General features: G+C 46.6%; 1 protein-coding gene across 1 annotated transcript in view; it reads left to right on the forward strand.

Moving 5' to 3' along the window:
• Nucleotides 1-21,013, forward strand: part of ANKRD33B (ankyrin repeat domain 33B) — an 87,566-nt gene that overhangs the window by 52,057 nt on the left and 14,496 nt on the right. The window contains exon 2 of the mRNA XM_068531893.1: nucleotides 1,233-1,362. Coding sequence (XP_068387994.1) covers nucleotides 1,233-1,362 — 130 coding nt within the window. The remainder of the gene's footprint in view (nucleotides 1-1,232; nucleotides 1,363-21,013) is intronic.

Genomic DNA, 21,013 nt, shown 5'->3' on the forward strand with positions numbered 1-21,013 from the left:
CTGCCCCCAGCTCAGATGCCAGTCGCAGGACCCACGGGCCACCTTCAGCCTGACCGGCTATAAATTTGGGGTCTCCCGCAGCCCCTCCTCGGGTTCAGTAATTTGCTAGAACGACTCACAGAACTTGGGAAAGTGCTTTACATCCTGCCGCTGCTTTATTATAAAGGCTGTAACTCAGGAACAGCCAGATGGAAGAGAAGCACGGGACCAGGCATGGGGGAGGGGTGCGGGGCTTCCACGCCCTCTCCCGGCACCTCCGTGTGTTCTCCAACCCAGCAGCTCTCTGAACCCCGTTGTTTAGGATGTTATGGGGGTTTCATTAAGTAGGCGTGATTTGCTCAGCTATTAAATCCTTGGCCATTAGTCCTTGGACTCAGTTTTCCACCCTCTCCTCCCCACCCCCGAGGTAAGAGTAGGCGTGGGAGGGGCCGTGGAGCTTAAAGATCGAACCTTCTAATAAGCTCCTCTAGAGACCAGCCCCCATCCTGAAGCCACCTAGCACCCGCCCTCACCAAGAGTCATCTCGTTAGCATCCAAAAAACCGAACTCTGTGTGCCAGGAAACAGGGTCACCACAGCCCCACCCGGTCTCCCTGCTTACACTCTTAGAGTCTGTTTTCCACCCAGCAGCCAGAATGGATGCAGATTATTGACAGCGGACTGCCCCAAATGTTCCCCATCTCGCTCAGAGCACACTCCAGTCCTGCCCTGGCCACTGAGGCCACCTGTGGTCACCAGCCTCCAGGCTGGTCCCTGGGCAGCCGGGCGTGGCCTTCTGCCTGCCCCTCCCCCTGCAGGTCCCCTTGGCGTCTTCCCCCACCTCCTCGGTCTGTGCCCAGCGCCCCATCTCAGTGACCCCGCCCCGGCACCTGTTCCAGACTGAGCCGTGTGGCCCCGGGGGCTCACAACTGCCCTGACCCAGTCTACTTTATCACACATTTACATCTTAGGTCTGTAGTTGGTGCCTCTTCCTCCCGTTAGAATGGAATGCGAACACCCCGAGGGCGGGGTCTTTGTCCCCGAAGCTGCCAAGCACAGCACCTCGCTCTCCTCCGCGCTCGGCACACACCTGCGAATGGACCGTGGCCAGCTGCTCTGACCTGGTGCTGAGAACCGGGACCGGGTCCTCACCTCTCTCCTGCCCGTCCTGCCCAGCAGGGCAGGGGAGGCACGCTGGTGTTGGGTGGCGATGCTTGCTCTTCCCCTCTGACCTGCTTCCCTCTTCATTTCTAGACCGGCCTCATTGTCGCCTGCTACCACGGCTTTGTGGATACTGTGGTGGTCTTAGCAGACTGCCCCCACGTTGACGTCAACTGGCAGGACAGCGAGGGCAACACGGCCCTGATCACGGCTGCACAGGCAGGTAAGACCCAGCTTCCCTTCCCTCCCAGGCAGTGGTGCTGGGGGCTGCACTTGACCTCGCTCCTGAGACTGACCGCAGAAGGATGTAGTTGATCGGAGGTCGTGCTTTACTGCTAAGAGGGGCAAGGAAAGGGCTGAAGGTGGGTGACATTCTTTTTGTGTGTTTGGGACAGTGTGTTGCTGAGTCCAAGCTCATACCGCTCTCTGCATGACAGGCCGGTCAATCCAGAGGTGAGGTGTTAGGGCGAGGAACAGTGACTTTATTCAGAAAACCAGCAAACCAAGAAGATGGTGGAGGTTGACTAGTGTCCCAAAGAACCATCTTCTGCGAGTTAGAATTCAGGCTTCTTTTATACTAAAAGGGGAGGGAGTGTGGCTGGTTGTTGGAAACTTCTTCCTGCCAGAATCCTTTGTTCTTGCAGCTGTCTGAGCAGGTCTGGTCACAATGTTCCTATAAATCTCCAACAGGACAGTTGTTGTTTTCTGTTTTGCAACTTTTTATCTCTATGTGAATGGAAAAGTGTTACATCTTTAAAGGTCAGGGCCTCCAGAATGAGCTATCCTGTATATTTCAGGCTATAGGCAACATTCTTTTACAAAAGGTGCAGAGCCAGCATGACTAAGAACCGGGGACAGAGCACAAAGGTGAGAGCGAAAGGAATAGACCTAGTAGGGAGTCAGGTCTGCTGTTTGTTACAAGTGCAGCTTACGCACTTGTGCAGGACTCAGTGTGGGGTAGAACTAGCTCTGAAACTGCCCGAAGTCTTTGAACACGAAGCTGCACCAGAAAGCCAGCTGCACATCCCCTCCCCCACAGCACTGCACCCAACCCTGTGCTCCCGGGATCCGGGAGATGCTGGTGAACTCATGAGTGGAAGAGGCACTAGTGACAGTTAATGTATGAAAGTGGACATGTTTATGACGTAACCTTGCACTTGGCCTGGGGATGTAAAGGAAACCAGGGGCTTCTTGCGGAGAGGGTATCAGTGTAACAAGGTGAGGCTGGTAGTGAGAGCGCCTTGTAAAGGGTAAGTGAACTTCGTCCTGGGATGTTCACCTCCAGAGGTGGTCCTTACGCCAGCATTGCCAAGTGCCCTGTGCACAGCTTTCCTCTTCTGGAATTGTACTCGGACATTTTGGGGACAAACGTGAAACTGTGCTTGTCCCTTCAGAACTGCACTTCCTTTGTAACCGTGGTACTAACCGGGTTTGTAATTGCCCACTTTCAAAGTTCTTGGCCTTCAAGATTACGTCTATTGCATCACTCAGGTTCTCAGTTTCCAGCGGAGAAGCTACTTCCGGCTGAGTGAGGAAGAAAAGGCGTTCGTTTATTAAAGAATGTGGGTCACCGTTGCCGAGAGTTGTTGAGAACCAGACTCAGGGCCGGGACGCTGCAGAAAATGCCCCAAACCACACAGCAAGTTGATTCTGGAAAGGGAATTTCTGCCGCTGCCACCCAAGGGGGACTTCCCTGTCCTGTGTTTCATCACAGGCCCCTGTGTCTAATCCAGCGTGGGTGACTGACTGCGGAGCCCAGGGGAAGCAGAGACTCAGCATCTTGCAGTTTCGTCCCCGTAACGGGAAGTAGTCTGTGCTCACCTGCTTTTCAATCGAGATGCCTAAGGCAGAAAACCCCCCAAACTTAGCCAGGTGTCAGGGCTGTGCTCACACACATCTACCTCGTCAGGTGTCAGGGCGTGAAGCTTTCGCTCCACGGAGGCACTCCAGACTTTGAAAGCCCAGGTGCACAATGTCCTGAACAGCAAAAGAGTAAAAGGATATTGTGAGAGGCGGTCAGTGACCGTGACCTTATCACTCATTACCCGCCACTGGCCAAGAACCTGGGCAGGGACCAGGGGTGGTGAAGTGAAGGGCACTTCTGCCCTGGAGTAATTGTCCAGATAAATAGCCATCTGATGGGGCTCTGATGAACAGCTGCGCTGGGAGCCTTGGCGTGAGAACACCCCGTCTAGCCTGGTGGTTTGGGACAGGGGTTGTGGAGGGGGGGTGGGCATTGAGCTGGGCATTGCAGAGGTCAGAGGGAGGCCATGCCAGCCATTGCACCGCAGAGCCTCAGGACCAATAGGGAGCCCGGCATGTCTTAGGAATAGCCAAGGACCATGTGCATGTAGGATGGGGGAGGGGTGGCCCCATGAGGAGGCAGGAGACCAGGTCATCAAGGGTCTAGATACAATGCGAGGGAAGGCATTTGAGTGGCGTGAGGCTGGGTTTGTGGTGACAGGGGCGAGATGATCCTGGTGAGCACAGAGGCTGTTTCAGAGAGCAGAGAAGGAGCACAGGCCGAGTGGCAGAAGGCTCAGGTCCTGGTGGTTGTGATGGTGGACCATAGGGGAGAGGTGGGTCTGGGCTGGCTTTCAGCCTTTGGAACGCCAACTCAGAGGGGTGTACGTGAAAGGAGAGGTGGTCGGAGAAACATTGCCTCCACTCGGTCCCCAGGACTTTGAAATGCTGAGCCATCTAAGTAAGAGGTCTTCACGGCAGGAGGAAAGTGTGGAGTGCCAGACTCCAGTCCCTGCCAGAATACAGACGGGTTGCCAGGCGTTCCTGGGCAGCAGGGCCAAGGCATGGACGAGAGCACGAGTCTCATCCCGGAGTATGAGAAAGTACAGGAAGGCAAGGTTACTTATTGATTTGCGAGAGCTCTTTATGTGTGTAGGGATATTAGTGGTGGTTTAATACCCATGAGGCGCTTTCTGAATTCTTGCCTATTTGAAAATGTTTTTATTTTGTTTTCACTCAGAAAATAACAACTTGTCTTTCGCTTTTTTAAAAAAAAAAAAATTTCGTGATGCAGAGGAATAGTCTGAGTCCAGCCTGATTTTTGTCTTTGTTGATGCCCTGTTTCTCAGCCTATAAAGATCTCCTGCCCCCCATCCTTGAGAAGAACCCAACCAACCACCACCAACAAAAAAACCCCAAGTGTCACTGTCGTATATTTCCATTTCTGCTCTCTGTGTTTGACTTATATTAGGCGTATTCTTACTTCAGGGAACACTTTTCTGTTATCTCTTTGAACACTGCATCTGCCTTGCTTTGTTTTTGCTTTCTGGGGTTCCCTCTTAGGTGTAGGTTAGGTCCTCACGTCACAGCTTTCTCTCATCATTGTTTTTTTCTTTTCTTCTTTTACTCCAGGATCTGTGGAAATGCTTCATATTTCTTCATTAGTTTGTTTTTATGCTGTTCATTGGGTTAAATTTACTTTCTTCTTCATGAGCATACTAACGTCTTAACCCGTTTGGGCTCCTATTACCAAAATACCATAAATTGGGAGCTTAAACAACAGAAATTTATTTCTTACAGTTTTGGAGGCTGGAAGTCCAAGGTCAAGGTGCTGGGCCATTTGGTTCCTGGCATGCATGTGGCATCTTCCGGCTGTGTCCTTGCACGGTGGAGAGAGCAAGATCCAGGTCTCTGGTGTCTCCTTTTATAAGGACACCAGTCCTATTGGATCAGGCACCACTCTTCTGACCTCATTTAACCTTAAGTTACCCGCACAAAGGCTCCATCTCCAAGTACAGTCACGTTGGGGGCTCGGGGCTTCAACATAGGAATTTGGAGGAATACAACGTTTAGTCCATAACGCTCATCTTTAAGCAGAGCCTGTGCTTCCCTGAACTGGTTTAAGTCAAAGATGACACAGGTCCTTTCAAGGTTAGAGAGAGGCCCAGCAAAGGGAGAAGGAAAGGGCTCCATGTGGTTTCCGGGCTCCGGGTCTGAGGCCTGGGGTGCAGAGGGAGAAATCCAGGCAGGGCTGAGGGCAGTCACAGCAGCGGCTCCCGTCCCTGGGCTGCAGGCGTGCGGTGGGGCAGCGGTCTGTGCCGGCCAAGGTTGAGCACCACACACCCCTACCTGGTGTCGTTTCTGCTGCCACAGGAGCTGGGAGTGGGAGCCCCTCGGGTCTCCTGCTTGGCTCGTGTGCCTGGGGCGTTGGAAATGGCATCAGTGGGTCTCCGTGCATCCCTGCAGCCCCCCTTTTTCCCTGGGGCACTGCTGGAGTTGCCCCAGGTCTACTCAAACACATGTAATGCACAGACTCATAGACTTAGAGAGTGGACTTATAGCCACCAGGGGGGCGGGGGTGGGGGGAGAAGGGATAGTTAGGGAGTTTGGGATTGACACGTACACACTGCTATGTTTAAGATGGATAACCAACAAGGACCTACTGTATAGCACAGGGAACTCTGCTCAATGTTATGTGGTAGCTTGGATGGGAGGGGAGTTTGGGGGAGAATGGATACATGTATATGTATGGCTGAGTCCCCTGAAGCTATCACAACATTGTTAATCTGCTATACTCTAATATAAAATGAAAAGTTAGAAACAAAACCAAAAACAAAACTCTGTAATGCCCCATCCTTTCCTACAGCTGGCTCCTGTCTCCACTGCCTCCGACAGAAATTCCTTTCTGGAATTCTGGCCAGTGGATGGTGTCCTTCTGTGGTTTCTAGTACCGATAAAGCTTCTCCCTATTGCTTTAGTCACGGGTGGGAAACTGGGACAGGGGACAAGACTCCTGTGTTCATGGCCCTCCTGCTGTGACCTCAAGAGCGCTGGTGGTCCCCGGTGGAGCCTCCCCTCCAGACAGAGTTAGACTGGAGGGCAGTTGGCAGGACTCACATGGCTGGGGTGTGTTTAAGTATATGGGTACCAGAAGTGAGGGTGTGGCAGGGGGGCGGGGATGTGACCCAGACCGGGTCGTGCAGGAGGCTGGCAACGTGGTGGCCGTCCTGGGTGCTTTCTCCACTCAGCCTTGCTGATGTTCTTATAAGCTGATTGTAAAAAACGATACACAATGTTTGGAAAAAAACAACACATAAGCAATTAAACATATAAAGCAATTAAACATAAGGGTGAAGATCTCTTAGCTCCTCACTCTTAGTTCTTTCCCATTTTACTTTCTAGAGGTAATAACCATTGTTAACGACTGGATGCATAGATAAGTTCTTTTCCATCTTCTTTTATAGAAACAAAATATTGTAACGTATTTTCTCTTTTTCCTGGCTTCCACGATCCTCAGCCTATTGACTGATTCGTCCAAGTTCTGTCTGTAGTGTCTGTTTCTTAACCACCCTCTGCGTGGTACATGCTCCCTCCATGGGGGCTCTGAGCCCTGGGACACCCACCCAGGCCTTTGGGGGTGGGGGAGGCTTCCTGGCTCTGCCCACCAAAGCTTTAGGATTGAATTGTTTAGGGGGAGGGGAAGGAGGGGAGTACGGTTCTTGTGCTACTTTAAAAGAAGTCCAGTTAAAAAGTGTTCCCTTCTTTCTCTTAATTGCCTCTATGTAAGGAAGCGATTTCTCCCTAACTTATTGCCGCAGGTGGAGGTCATGATCTCAGGGGGCTGCTTCCCTCCCTGAGAGCACCATGACCTTAGAACACAGCCTGGTCCTCAGCCTTGAGCTTGTTACTGAACCAAACTTGCGTCCACTCGCCCCCAGGCAGTAAAGCCAGTGTCCTGACACCAGGTGTGGTGGAGGACAGGGCAGCGTTTATTGCAGGCACCAAGCAAGGAGTCCAGGCAGCTAGTGTTTAAAAGGCCCGAACTCCCCAGAGGCCTTCAGGGAGAAGTTTTTAAAGACAGGGTGAGGGAGGGGGCTGTGGGGTGTGTGATCAGCTCGTGGACATTCTTCTGATTGGCTGGTGGGAAGTAACTGGGAGTCAACATCATCAACCTTCTGGTTCCGACCCGTCTGGGGGTCTACATGCCTGTGGGCAGCATGCAGTTAACTTCTCCCACCTGGTGGGCACTTCAGTATCTGCAAAACAGCTCAAAGGACATGGCTCAGATTCTATCATCTGTAGCCCTTGAGGAGGAACTCAAGGGCCTTGACTTTGTTTAATGGCTAAACCATTATTAATTTGTCTTGCTTGCCTGTTTTCCTTTGTTTCTGCATTTTCTCACTTCTCTGATTAAATTTGTTCTTTGGAACTTGGGGGAGGCCTACGAGGCTAAAGTTTTTCTACCAACAAGAGGCAGGCAGAGGACATGGGGGATGGTGGTCTGTCCTGTGAAGGCCTCATAGGGCCCTGCTCGGTCACAAGTGGGATCACTGTCACCCACAGGTGGGTAATCTATGTTTTAACCCAGATCTGGTTAAAACACAGATTTCTGGGCCCCGCCTCTGGAGTTCTGGATTGTGTAGGTCTGGGGTGGGGCTCGAGACTGTGCCTTTCCGTGAGTTCCCCGGTGACGTTGATGCCGCTGGTCTGGGGACCTCACTCTGAGAACTGGGGCTTCACATGTTCCTATACAGAATGGTGACCCAGGGTGCCTGTCAGTGGGTATAAGAGCTGGGAGTGGGGTGGGGTGGTTCATGGACCTGGGTGAGATGTCAGTGGGACACAGAGCTGTCACTAAGTCAAAGGGAGAAGAAAGGAAAGCAACTGAGCATCTGCTCATGACTTCCATGTACTGTTTTACCAAAGAGAGGCTGTTTGGGCTTTCAGCTGATAGAATCAAATGCTGTCCCGTTTTAATCCAATTCCATAACCAGCTTTATTTATTTGATGATGTCTTAATTCCAAAAGATGTCTAGTAATACATGCTTACAGTGAAAAATCACCACAGAAGTATTATTATATAAAAAAAAGAAGTCCCTTTTCACCCTCCCCAATTCTCTCACTGACTGACCATGTTCCAGCTGGTTACGTTTCCAGAACTCGCTCTCTCTCCTTTTAAACACAAAGGGTATGCACGCACCTTTTATTTACGTGAATGGGGTAATCCTGTAGAGACTGTGATTTTAATTTTTTTCACTCAGTCTATCTAGGAGATCTTTCGGGGAGACTTGTGCACACGAGATTTCCCTGCCTCTTACAGCGGCACACCTGAGTGATGGTGTGTTCGGGGCCACGTCCCCCGAGTCCAGTAACTGGGACAGTTCAGTAAGCCAGGGGTCATCCATTCTATACAAGATCCTCTTCTGAAACAAATGTGTATTCAGCAGTCACTTCACGTCCAAGGGCTGTGCTAAGTGCTGGGTCTACAGGGCGGGCAAGGGCACACGTAACCCCATCTCCCAAATTTAAAGTCTAGTGTGCACGGGTTTCCGAATGAGGCTGTTTCAGACCACGCTGGAGTGGAGCCCTTTGTGTTGACGAGGCGGGGAGGAGGGGCGCATCTCTGAGGAGGGCATACCTGTCAGCATCCCGGCCGGAAACAGGTGGTGCAGCAGGTGCGCTCAGAGTCTAGACTGAGGAATGGGCAAGGGAACTGTGCGTAGAGGTGGCGGCAGAGCTCAGGGGCAGGCCCTGGAGAGAGAGAGAGCCCGGGAGGGCTGCCCCCAGGAGCTGGGACCTGGGACACCTGAGCCCCTCGAGGAGGGAGGCGGGCAGGGGACAGGGGCTCATACCCGCCCTCCTTCCACCGGGCCCCTGCTCAGTCACACCTGAGACTTCAGGGCTGAGGAGCCCGGCAGGTGTGGTCTGTGGCGGTCAGAGCCGGGCAGAGGAGGAAAGAGAAGAAATGCATGGATAGATTCTCAGAACTCAGCCGCTTCATCAAAGGACGCGCACCTTTTAAATGTGCACATTTACGTAGCCCCTGCCAAGTGGCCTTTAGGAAAAGCTGTACCAATTTACATTTCCCACCACGTTCCCAAGGGTTGAGAGTTTGTCAACTCAAAATGGACTTCGCTTGCTGTTTGTGTTTCCCTGATTCTTATTGGAGCCTAGGATCTGCTACGGTGCTTTTGGGTGCAATCTACTGAATACCCAACAAAACAAGCTTCAACGATGAGGAAACAGTCTTCTCTTGCAACATGATGTGTCTGAAGGTAACAGTTGGGGGGTTGCTTCGTTGCGTGGCTTCCTGATGTCAGGACCTGGGGCCGGCTTCTCAGAAATGCTCTTGACCTGTTGCCTCATGGTCCCAAGATGGCCTGGCAGCTCCAAGCAGCGTGGCTTCACGTTACAACACAGGAGGCTTCAGGAAGGAGGAACAAATCCCTGCCCATGTTCTGTTCTCTAAGACGGGAAAACATCTCCAGAAGCCTCCAGCACAGCTTCAGTTACATCTGCCAGCGTTGCATCACACACCCTGCCCCAGGCAAAACAAATCGCTGGCCAGGGCGGTGGAGTGACCTCAGTCAACTTTGGCCCCCGCAGAATCTGTGTGGTTAAGGAAAACTGTAAAGAGACCACATGTTTATATTATTTGATATCGCAGCTGTGTAGCTCGTCTGAGAGTCGGGAGTGTAAATTAGGATGCAAATGCCTGGGTCTGCCTGTCTGGTGTTCTCTCCAAAGTCTCACCTCCTCAGGTCCTTATGCAGAATAAAGATACAGCTGAATCTGAATTAGGCCTTTACCATGGAGAGGATATATGAAAATAAAGCCTCAAATAATCCCTAAATCTCATTCAGCCAGTAATTTCAACCTCTACCTTACTTCCCCTAACAAAAGTATAAAGTAGGATAACCAGAGAAATGAATTGCACGCCCCGGGGGTGGCGTTAGGTGTTTACTTTCTCCGTTTCTTCTTCCCTTTGAACAGAAGAGCAGGAGTAAGGTGAAGTGAGAAAACTGCAGGGGTCTTTCTGAACCGGTGATAATACCAAGCTGGTGCAGTACAAGTAACCTCTGGTGCATCCTGAAAACTTGTTATTCCTTGAACTTATCTTTAAGATTTTGGAGGAAATGCACTGAGAGCCAGCCTGGCATTATTCATGTCACTTGTTTGCTGGGGACAGGGTGGCAGTGAGGCTCCCGGGAGTGGCTGGCAGGTTCAGGCTGCCTGTGTGTGTTCTGACTTGTGAACTGGACTTGGGGAGGGTCCCGCTTCAGAGGAGAATGTGTGACTTGGCCTGAGGCAGGCCAACGCCTCTTCATCGTATTTATCTTATTATCGCTACAGCCGATCACGATTTCTAGTCTGACTTCATTGTGATTTGTATGGATTTTTGAAGTGTTTTCCTTTTACTCGGTTTCTACTGTTTTAAGTACATTGGAACTTGGCACGTCTCTGAGGTTTCCCAGCATCGCCTCGCCTTTTCCCATAAACTCCAGTTTTTGGAGCCTTTCTGGTTGGGCACAGCAATGCCGCCTCCTTCGCAGCAGCTGGCCCTGCTCCTCAGTCAGACAAGAGGAAAGCCTGTCTGTGCTGCCCGCCCCTGCTCCCCTTGTGCGTTTTCCCCTCCTCCGGATGGGGACCAAGAATCTGTTCTCTTCATCCGTGCTGCTGGGACCTGATATTTCCGATCAACAGTTCCCTCTACTGGCCTGGTTTGGAAAAGTATATTTTGAGTACCTGGTGTCAGACCAATCAAGTCTTTAGACAACCCTAATTCCATTTTTAGGTCTGCACAGGTTTATTGTCTGTTTCCTTTCCTTGAATAAAGGAATAAACAAGACTTTTAGCCCATCATTGGTACCCAATTACATGTTGAATTAATAATTGTGATGGCCATGTAACCTTAGTTAATGTGGGTTATGGCTTGAAAATTAGCAACCTTTTTGATAAGTGAATTTTTTCAAGGGAGAAGTAGGAATCCTTCTGCCTTTTTACTTACTAAATATTTATTGAGCTTGCAGTCAGTTGGAAGTTTTGGAATTATGAGCAAGATTGGTGGCTGTGGGAATCCACGGCCACATGGAAATGTGGACCATGAAGGCATCATGGTTCAGGTGCCTAATCCAGGCTTGGGGTACCAGGGCAGAGCTTCCAGTGGAAGGGAAGTCTCATCAGGTAATTGGGTAGAAAGCAAAGAAAGAGTATACCAGGCGGGGGACTAGCCTGGTGCAAAGGCCACCAGATTAGAGAAAGTGTGGTACACGGCTGAATTAAAAAGAGAGTTATGATTAAAGAGTCGAGGAGAAGGGCATTGGTGCATGAGCTGAGGATGAAGAGGGGATATAGGGGAGGAAAAATAACCTTCTCTCTACCCTTCTGGGTTCCCAACTGAGACCCCTGTAATAAAAGACTAACAAGAGAGGACCAGACATCTATAAACACGCGTGTATAAATGGGGGACACCCAGGGAAAAATGAATAACTCAAGGAGGTGGCTTAGAACTCTGGCTTATATGTCATCTTCCATAAAGAGCAATACATTTGTGGAGAAATGACAGGACAAGGGAAAGCAGTTTTTGAAGAGTTCTCATCACAAAGAAGAAAAACCATCCCCCCCTGCCCTTTTTGGTACCTATATGAGATGATGGATGTTAACTAAACTTACTGTGGTAATGTTTCACAATATATGTACGTCAAATCATTATGCTGTACACCTTAAATTAACACAGTGATATATGTTAATTATATGTCAGTAAAACTGGGGAAACAAAAAGGAATAAAATAAGAAAATTTATGTCCTGCTTTTAGGCAAATGGGGGAGGGCAGGGAACTTTTCTTGTAATTGCTTCTTCTCAGTTGCCTTCAGATCAAAATAATTATGTCAAAGTTGCATGTTTTGAGGTGGCATATTCTGCTACCCTTCAGAGAGCTGGGTCAGATAAAAAAGGAGCTAGCTGATTAAAGAGTTGAGACTTCATCTAAAGAGTAGAAACCATGAAGGGTTTTAAGTAGTAGTTGTGTTGGTCAGAAGAGTTTCTTGCTGATAGTGTAGAGAATGGGGCAGAAATCGGACCAGGAAGTCCAGGTAGGAGAGGGGTGGACCCCAGCAAGGATGTGGTGGCCCTCATCCAGGTTAGAAGTGGGGATGGAGAAACACGGACAGGTTTGGAAGATGTTTAAGAGGTGGCATTGGCAGAATTCCATGATACTTGGATGGGGAAGGGGTAGGGGAGGGCTGAAGAGAAAGCCCAGATTTCTGTCTTGGGCACCTCTGTCAGTTATTGGTGGTGTTCATCACCGAATAAGGAATGTGGGTGGGAGGAGCAGGTTTGGAAGAAACATGTTTTGGGTTTGATGTGTAGAGTTTGATTTGTTGGTGGGTTGCCCAAGATGAAATATCCAGTAGACAGATATTTAGGTAAGAAACTCAGAAAGAGAGATTAGCTAGCAATAAGTGATCCAGAAGTTTTAGGATGATAACTTGATCCATGAGAGGGGATAGGATCACCAAGGGAGAGTGTAGGGGATGAGAAGAGGGCTTAGTCATACATCTGAGGAACAGTGGCATTTCAGAAAGCAGAGAACAGAATTCACAAAGAAAATTGAGTGGCCAGAGAGATAGGAAGAAAAGCAGAAGGGTGAGCTATCAGGACATTTGCAGAAAGTGTTTCAAAAAGGATGGAACAAGCAAGTGGTAAATGCTACGGAGATGTCTAGTAAGATGGGAACTGACTAGTAACCATTGGATATTGCTACAAGACAGTCATTGGGGAATGATGGAAGACAGTTTCAGGAGAACTGGTGGGGGGTATAAGTAGCAAGAGTGAGAGTATAAGACTCTGGAAGTTAGACTGAAAAGGAGTTAGATAATTGGTGGTGGGTGGCAGGAATACAAAGACAGGTTCATGGGGATTACTGTTGGTCACTGCAATGAACTGGATGTTTATGTCTTCCCTCCAAATTAGTATGTTGAATCCTAATCCCCAAGTGATGGTAATAGGAGGTGGGGCTTTGGGGAGGTAATTAGGCGATGAGGATGGAGCCCTCATGAATAGAGTTAGTGCTTTAATACAAGAGATTCCAGAGAGCTCCCTCACCCCTTCTTCCATGTGAGGACACAGCAAGAAGACACCCTATGAACCAGGAAGCGGGCTCTCACCAGACACTGAATCTGCTGGCATCTTGACCTTGAACTTCCCAGCCTCCAGAACTGTGAGAAATAAATGTTTGTTGTTTAAGCCACTCAGTCAATGGCAGTTTCTTACAGCAGCTTGAATGGACTAAGGCAGTCATATATATTTTAAGATGGGAGACCCTTGAGCATATATACCAGCTTACTGCTGCATGACAACCCCCAAACTCTAGTTTAAAATATGTTTATAGTTGATGCATCTGCGGATGGGCTGGGGATCGGCTGATCTAGACTGCCTTTGCTCGTGTGTCTGTGGGTGAGCCGGACCATTCAGCCAGGGCTGCTCTGCTCCGTGCATCTCTCGTCCTCTACCTGGGACCATTGTATCAGCCTGGCACGTTCTTCTTAGGGAGATAGCTGAGGCACAAGTGTAGAAAGAGTCCCATCAGTGAGTGTGTTTCAAGCTTCTGTTGGCATCATGCCTGTAGATGTCCTGTGAGCCAACGTTCTTCTTGACAGAAGAACTTTGAAGCCACGTGGCAGAAGGCAAGGTGAGGAATTTAGGCCGTTAATACAATCTGGTGGGAATGAATTTGCAAGGCGGGAGAGGTTGAAGAGAAAGAGGAAGTAGTTTGTAGCACAAATATATTCCCCAGAAGTAGATGGGGAGTGGCTTTAAAGTACTGCAAGGGGAGGAGAGATTGGCATCTTTAAATAAGAGAAGAAACACCCTCCTTTTCACTAGGAGGGATGTGGGGAAGTTTTGGGGTTGAGGGGGTTCCCTTGTGGTTTCAGTTCCCTCTATGCAGTAGGAGGTGTGTCATCTCCTGGGAGGGGTTTGCTGTGAGGTAGGTGACTTAAGAGTGGGAAAGTTTAAAATTCCCCCCTTGGGGTTTGGGAGATTGTTGCTCAGTGGAAATCAAGAGTGGATATGATGCTTCTAAGAACATATAGATATTAACCTTTTTTCTTTAAAACCATGACAATGAACCGAAGGGAGCTTTCCTTTTCTTTGGTAACATAGATAGCTTGAAAGATAGTCCAGCTTGGCTACCATGGACTTCTATCCCCCGTACACTTTCAGAGAAAATGCCATTGGCCATCCAAAGTGAAGCCAGAACCCTGGGGCTGGGGTGGTACCAGGAGTCATCTTTGACTTTTCTCTTTCTGTTACTTGGCTCAGCCCAGTAATCACCAAGACCTGTCCATTCACTTCGCTCTGAGTCAACAACTCCTCTCTACCCTCCGGCCCTCCCCGGGGGCTGGCCACTATCTCCTCTGTCCATTGCACACCCACTCAGTGAGCACCCCGCCTCCCCCACCACTGGTGAGGCTTGTGGATGGTGTGGATGGGATCCACACCCGGCAGCCAGTCAGGAACCATCGTCCCTACCTTGCAGTCTTATCGAGTGGCCCTAGCCTAGATCTCCCTTTCATAAGATGAACTTTTGATTTTAGAATAGTTCAGACTTACAGAAAAACTGTAAAGATTGTGCAGAGAATTCCTGTATACCCCACACCTGGTTTCCCCTGTCGTTAGTCTCTTACACTAGGATGATACCTTGGACAAAACAAGTAAGCCCATATCGATGCATTTTTTTTGAATTTTATTTTATTTTTTTTATACAGCAGGTTCTAATTAGTTATCTATTTCATACATATTAGCTTATACATGTCAATCCCAATCTCCCAATTCATCACACCACCACCCCCACCCCCGCTTCCCCCCTTGCTGGCCATACATTTGTTCTCTACATCTGTGTCTCTATTTCTGCCTTGCAAACTGGTTCATCTGTACCTTTTTTCTAGATTCCACATATATATGCTAATATACGATATTTGTTTTTCTCTTTCTGACTGACTTCATTTGTATGACAGTCTCTAGGTCCATCCACATCTCTACAAATGACCCAATTTCGTTCCTTTTTATGGCTGAGTGATATTCCATTGTATATATGTACCACATCTTCTTTACCCATTCGTCTGTCGATGGGCATTTAGGTGGCTTCCATGACCTGGCTATTGTAAATAGTGCTGCAACAAACATTGGGGTGCATGTGTCGTTTGGAATTATGGTTTTCTCTGGGTATATGCCTAGTAGTGGGATTGCTGGGTCACATGGTAGTTCTGTTTTTAGTTTTTTAAGGAACCTCCGTACTCTTCTCCATAGTGGCTGTATCAATTTACATTCCCACCAACAGTGCAAGAGGGTTCCCTTTTCTCCACACGCTCTCCAGCATCTGTTGTTTCTAGATTTTCTGATGATGCCCATTCTCACCGGTATGAGGTGATACCTCATTGTAGTTTTGATTTGCATTTTTCTAATAATTAGTGATGTTGAGCAGCTTTTCATGTGCCTCTTGGCCATCTGTAGGTCTTCTTTGGAGAAATGTCTATTTAGGTCTTCTGCCCATTTTTGGATTGGGTTGTTTGTTTTTTTAATATTGAGCTGCATGAGATGTTTATATTTTTTGGAGATTAATCCTTTGTCCATTGATTGGTTTGCAAATATTTTCTCCCATTCTGAGGGTTGTCTTTTCGTCTTGTTTATAGTTTCCTTTGCTGTGCAAAAGCTTTTAAGTTTCATTAGGTCCCATTTGTTTATTTTTGTTTTTATTTCCATTATTCTAGGAGGTGGGTCACAAAGGATCTTGCTGTGATTTATGTCATAGAGTGTTCTTCCTGTGTTTTCCTCTAAGAGTTTTATAGTGTCCGGTCTTAAATTTAGGTCTTTAACCCATTTTGAGTTTTTTTTTTGTGTGTATGGTGTTAGGGAGTGTTCTAATTTCATTCTTTTACATGTAGCTGTCCAGTTTTCCCAGCACCACTTATTGAAGAGGCTGTCTTTTCTCCATTGTATAATCTTACCTCCTTTGTCAGATTAGTTGACCATAGGTGCGTAGGTTTATCTCTGGGCTTTCTATCCTGTTCCATTGATCTATATTTCTGTTTTTGTGCCAGTACCATACTGTCTTGATTACTGTAGCTTTGTAGTATAGTCTGAAGTCCAGGAGCCTGATTCCCCCAGCTCCGTTTTTCTTTCTCAAGATTGCTTTGACTATTCGGGGTCTTTTGTGTTTCTACACAAATTGTAAAATTTTTTGTTCTAGTTCTGTGAAAAATGCCATTGGTAATTTGATAGGGATTGCATTGAATCTGTAGATTGCTTTGGGTAGTATAGTCATTTTCACAATATTGATTCTTCCAATCCAAGAAGGTGGTATATCTCTCCATCTGTTTGTGTCATCTTTGATTTCTTTCATCAGTGTCTTATAGTTTTCTGAGAATAGGTCTTTTACCTCCTTAGGTAGGTTTATTCCTAGGTATTTTATTCTTTTTGTTGCAATGGTGAATGGGTTCTTTCCCTAATTTCTCTTTCTGATCTTTCATTGTTAGTGTATAGGAATGCAAGAGATTTCTGTGCATTAATTTTGTATCCTGCAACTTTACCAAATTCATTGATTAGCTCTAGTAGTTTTCTGGTGGCATCTTTAGGATTCTCTATGTATAGTACCATGTCAAACAGTGACAGCTTTAATTCTTCTTTTCCAATTTGTATTCCTTTTATTTCTTTTTCTTCTCTGATTGCCATGGCTAGGACTTCCAAAACTGTGTTGAATAATAGTGGTGACAGTGGACATCCTTGTCTCATTCCTGATCTTAGAGGAAATGCTTTCAGTTTTTCACCCTTGAGAATGATGTTTGCTGTGGGTTTGTCATATATAGCCTTTATTATGCTGAGTTAGGTTCCCTCTATGCCCACTTTCTGGAGAGTTTTTATCATAAATGGGTGTTGAATTTTGTCAAAAGCTTTTTCTCCATCTACTGAGAAGATCATATGGTTTTTCTTCTTTGATTTGTTAATATGGTGTATCACGTTGATTGATTTGCATATATTGAAGAATCCTTGCATCCCTGGGATAAATCCCACTTGATCATGGTGTATGATCCTTTTAATGTGTTGTTGGATTCTGCTTGCTAGTATTTTGTTGAGGATTTTTGCGTCTATATTCATCAGTGATATTGGTCTGGAATTTTCTTTTTTTTGTAGTATCTTTGTCTGGTTTAGGTATCAGGGTGATGGTGGCCTTGTAGAATGAGTTTGGGAGTGTTCCTTCCTCTGCAATTTTTTGGAAGAGTTTGAGAAGGATGGGTGTTAGCTCTTCTCTAAATGTTTGATAGAATTCACCTGTGAAGCCATCTGGTCCTGGACTTTTGTTTCTTGGAAGGTTTTTAACCACAGGTTCAATTTCATTACTTGTGATTGGTCTGTTCATGTTTTCTGTTTCTTCCTGATTCAGTCTTGGAAGGTTATACCTTTCTAAGAATTTGTCCATTTCTTCCAGGTTGTCCATTTTATTGGCATAAAGTTGCTTGTAGTAGTCTCTTAGGATGCTTTGTATTTCTGCGGTGTCTGTTGTAACTTCTCCTTTTTCATTTCTGATTTTATTGATTTGAGTCCTCTCCCTCTTTTTCTTGATGAGTCTGCCTAATGGTTTATCAATTTTGTTTATCTTCTCAAGGAACCAGGTTTTAGTTTTATTGATCTTTGCTATTTTCTTTGTTTCTATTTCATTTATTTCTGCTCTGATCTTTATGATTTCTTTCCTTCTACTAACTTTGGGTTTTGTTTGTTCTACCTTCTCTAGTTCCTTTAGGTGTTAGGTTAGATTGTTTATTTGAAATTTTTCTTGTTTCTTGAGATAGGATTGTATTGCTATAAACTTCCTTCTTAGAACGGCTTTTGCTGCATCCCATAGGTTTTGGGTTGTCATGTTTTCATTGTCATTTGTCTCTAGGTATTTTTTGATTTCCTCTTTGATTTCTTCAGTGATCTCTTGGTTATTTAGTAACGTATTGTTTAGCCTCCATGTGTTCGTGTTTTTTTACTTTTTCCCCCTGCAGTTGATTTCTAATCTCATAGCGTTGTGGTTGGAAAAGATGCTTGGTATGATTTCAATTTTCTTAAATTTACTGAGGCTTGATTTGTGACCCAAATTTGATCTATTCTGGAGAATGTTCCATGTGCACTTGAGAAGAAAATGTAATCTGCTGTTTTCGGATGGAATGTCCTATAAATATCAATTAAATCTATCTGGTCTATTGTGTCATTTAAAGCTTGTGTTTCCTTATTAATTTTCTGTCTGGATGATCTGTCCATTGGTGCAAGTGAGGTGTTAAAGTCCCCCACTATTGTGTTACTGTCCATTTCCTCCTTCATAGCTGTTAGCATTTGCCTTATGTACTGAGGTGCTTCTATGTTGGGTGCATATGTATTTATAATTGTTATATCTTCTTCTTGGATTGAGCCCTTGATCATTATGTAGTGTCTTTCCTTGTCTCTTGTAACATTCTTTATTTTAATGTCTATTTTATCTGATATGAGAATTGCTACTCCAGCTTTCTTTTGATTTCCATTTGCATGGAATCTGTTTTTCCATCCCCTCACTTTCAGTCTGTATGTGTCCCTAGGTTTGAAGTGGGTGTCTTGTAGACAGCCTATATATGGGTCTTGTTTTTGTATCCATTCAGCGAGCCTGTGTCTTTTGGTTGGAAAATTAAATCCGTTCACGTTTAAGGTAATTATCGATATGTATGTTCCTATTACCATTTTCTTCATTGTTTTGGGTTTGTTTTTGTAGGTCCTTTTCTTTTCTTGTGTTTCCTGCCTAGAGAAGTTCCTTTAGCATTTGTTGTAGAGCTGGTTTGGTGGTGCTGAATTCTCTTAGCTTTTGCTTGTCTGTAAAGCTTTTGATTTCTCTGTCAAATCTGAATGAGATTCTTGCTGGGTAGAGTGATCTTGGTTGTAGGTTCTTCCCTTTCATCACTTTAAATATATTGTGCCAGTCCCTTCTGGCTTGTAGAGTTTCTGTTGAGAAATCAATCAGCTGTTAACCTTATGGGAGTTCCCTTGCATGTTATTTGTCGTTTTTCCCTTGTTGCTTTCAATAATTTTTCTTTGTCTTTAATTTTTGTCAGTTTGATTACTATGTGTCTCAGCATGTTTCTCCTTGGGTTTATCCTGCCTGGGACTCTGTGCTTCCTGTTCTTGTGTGGCTATTTCTTTTCCCATGTTAGGGAAATTTTCGACTATAATCTCTAAATATTTTCTCGGGTCCTTTCTCTCTCTCTTCTCCTTCTGGGACCCCTATAATACAAATGTCGCTGTGTTTAATGTTATCCTAGAGGTCTCTTAGGCTGTCTTCATTTCTTTTCTCTTTATTCTGTTCTGTGGCAGTGAATTCCACCATTCTGTCTTCCAGGTCACTTATCCGTTCTTCTGCCTCAGTTATTCTGCTATTGATTCCTTCTAGTGTATTTTTGATTTCAGTTACTGTATTGTTCATCTGTGTTTGTTTGTCCTTTAATTCTTCTAGGTGTTTGTTCTTTAATTCTTCTAGGTCCTTGTTCAACATTTCTTGCATCTTCTCAATCTTTGTCTCCATTTTTTTTCGGAGGTCCTGGATCATTTTAACTATCATTATTCTGACTTCTTTTTCTGGAAGGTTGCCTATCTCCACTTCATTTAGTTGTTTTTCTGGGGTTATATCTTGTTCCTTTATCTGGTACATAGCCCTCTGCCTTTTCATTTTGTCTATCTTTCTGTGAATGTGGTTTTCATTCCACAGGCTGCAGGATTGTAGTTCTTCTTGCTTCTGCTGTTTGCCCTCTGGTGGATGAGGCTGTCTAAGAGGCTTGTGCAAGCTTCCTGATGGGAGGGACTGGTGGTGGATAGAGCTGGGTGCTGCTCTGGTGGGCAGGGCTCAGTAAAACTTTAATCTGCTTGTCTGCTGATTGGTGGGGCTGAGTTCCCTCCCTGTTGGTTGTTTGGCCTGAGGTGGCCCAGCACTGGAGCCTACCTGGCTCTTTGGTGGGGCTAATGGTGGACTCTGGGAGGGCTCACGCCAAGGAGTACTTCCCAGAACTTCTGCTGCCAGTGTCCTTGTCCCCATGGTGAGCCACAGCCGCCCCCCACCTCTGCAGGAGACCCTCCAACACTAGCAGGTAGGTCTGGTTCAGTCTCCTATGGGGTCACTCTCCTTCCCCTGCATCCTGTTGTGCACACTAGTTTGTGTGTGCCCTCCAAGAGTGGGGTCTCTGTTTCCCCCAGTCCTGTCGAAGTCCTGCAGCCAAATCCCGCTAGCCTTCAAAGTCTGATGCTCTGGGAATTCCTCCTCCCGTTGCCAGACCCCCAGGTTGGGAAGCCTGACGTGGGGCTCAGAACCTTCACTCCAGTGGGTGGACTTCTGTAGTCTAAGTGTTCTCCAGTTTGTGAGTCACCCACCCAGCAGTTATGGGATTTGATTTTTATTGTGATTGTGCCCCTCCTGCCATCTCATTGTGGCTTCTCCTTTGTCTTTGGATGTGGGGTATCTTTTTTGGTGAGTTACAGTGTCTTCCTGTCAATGACTGTTCAGCAGTTAGTTGTGATTCCGGTGCTCTCGCAAGAGGGAGTGAGCGCATGTCCTTGTACTCTGCCATCTTGAACCCATCTTCTCAATGCATTTTTGTTATTAACTCAAGTCCATTTTTTTATTCAGACTTCCTCAGTTTTCCCCTAGTGTCCTTTTTCTGTTCCAAGATCCCAGCTAGGATCCCATGTGACATTTTGCTGTCATGTCCCCTCATGCTCCTCTTGGTTGTGACAGTTTCTCAGACTTTATGACTTTGACAGTCTGGGGAGTGCTTGTCAGGTACTTGTCAGGTAGAGTGTCCCTCAATTTGTGTGTGTCTGGTGTTTTTTGCATGATTAGAGTGGAGTTGCGGGTTTTTCAAAGGAAGACTACAGAGGAAAGTGCCGTTTTCATGACATCATATGAAGGGGTTTGTTAAAGAAAAAGAAATGTTCAATGACACCTGTTAGAGATGGTCAGGCAGACTATTCAAAAATCATCTCGGTAGGTATGAGGACCATCACAATGGGATTTTGCACCGGGGGAGAGGGTAGGCTCAACTCCGATTGCAGCATGGATTCGTGGGTGTTTATAGCC

Source organism: Eschrichtius robustus, chromosome 2 (assembly GCF_028021215.1).
Source record: "Eschrichtius robustus isolate mEscRob2 chromosome 2, mEscRob2.pri, whole genome shotgun sequence".
Classification (NCBI taxonomy): domain Eukaryota; kingdom Metazoa; phylum Chordata; class Mammalia; order Artiodactyla; family Eschrichtiidae; genus Eschrichtius; species Eschrichtius robustus.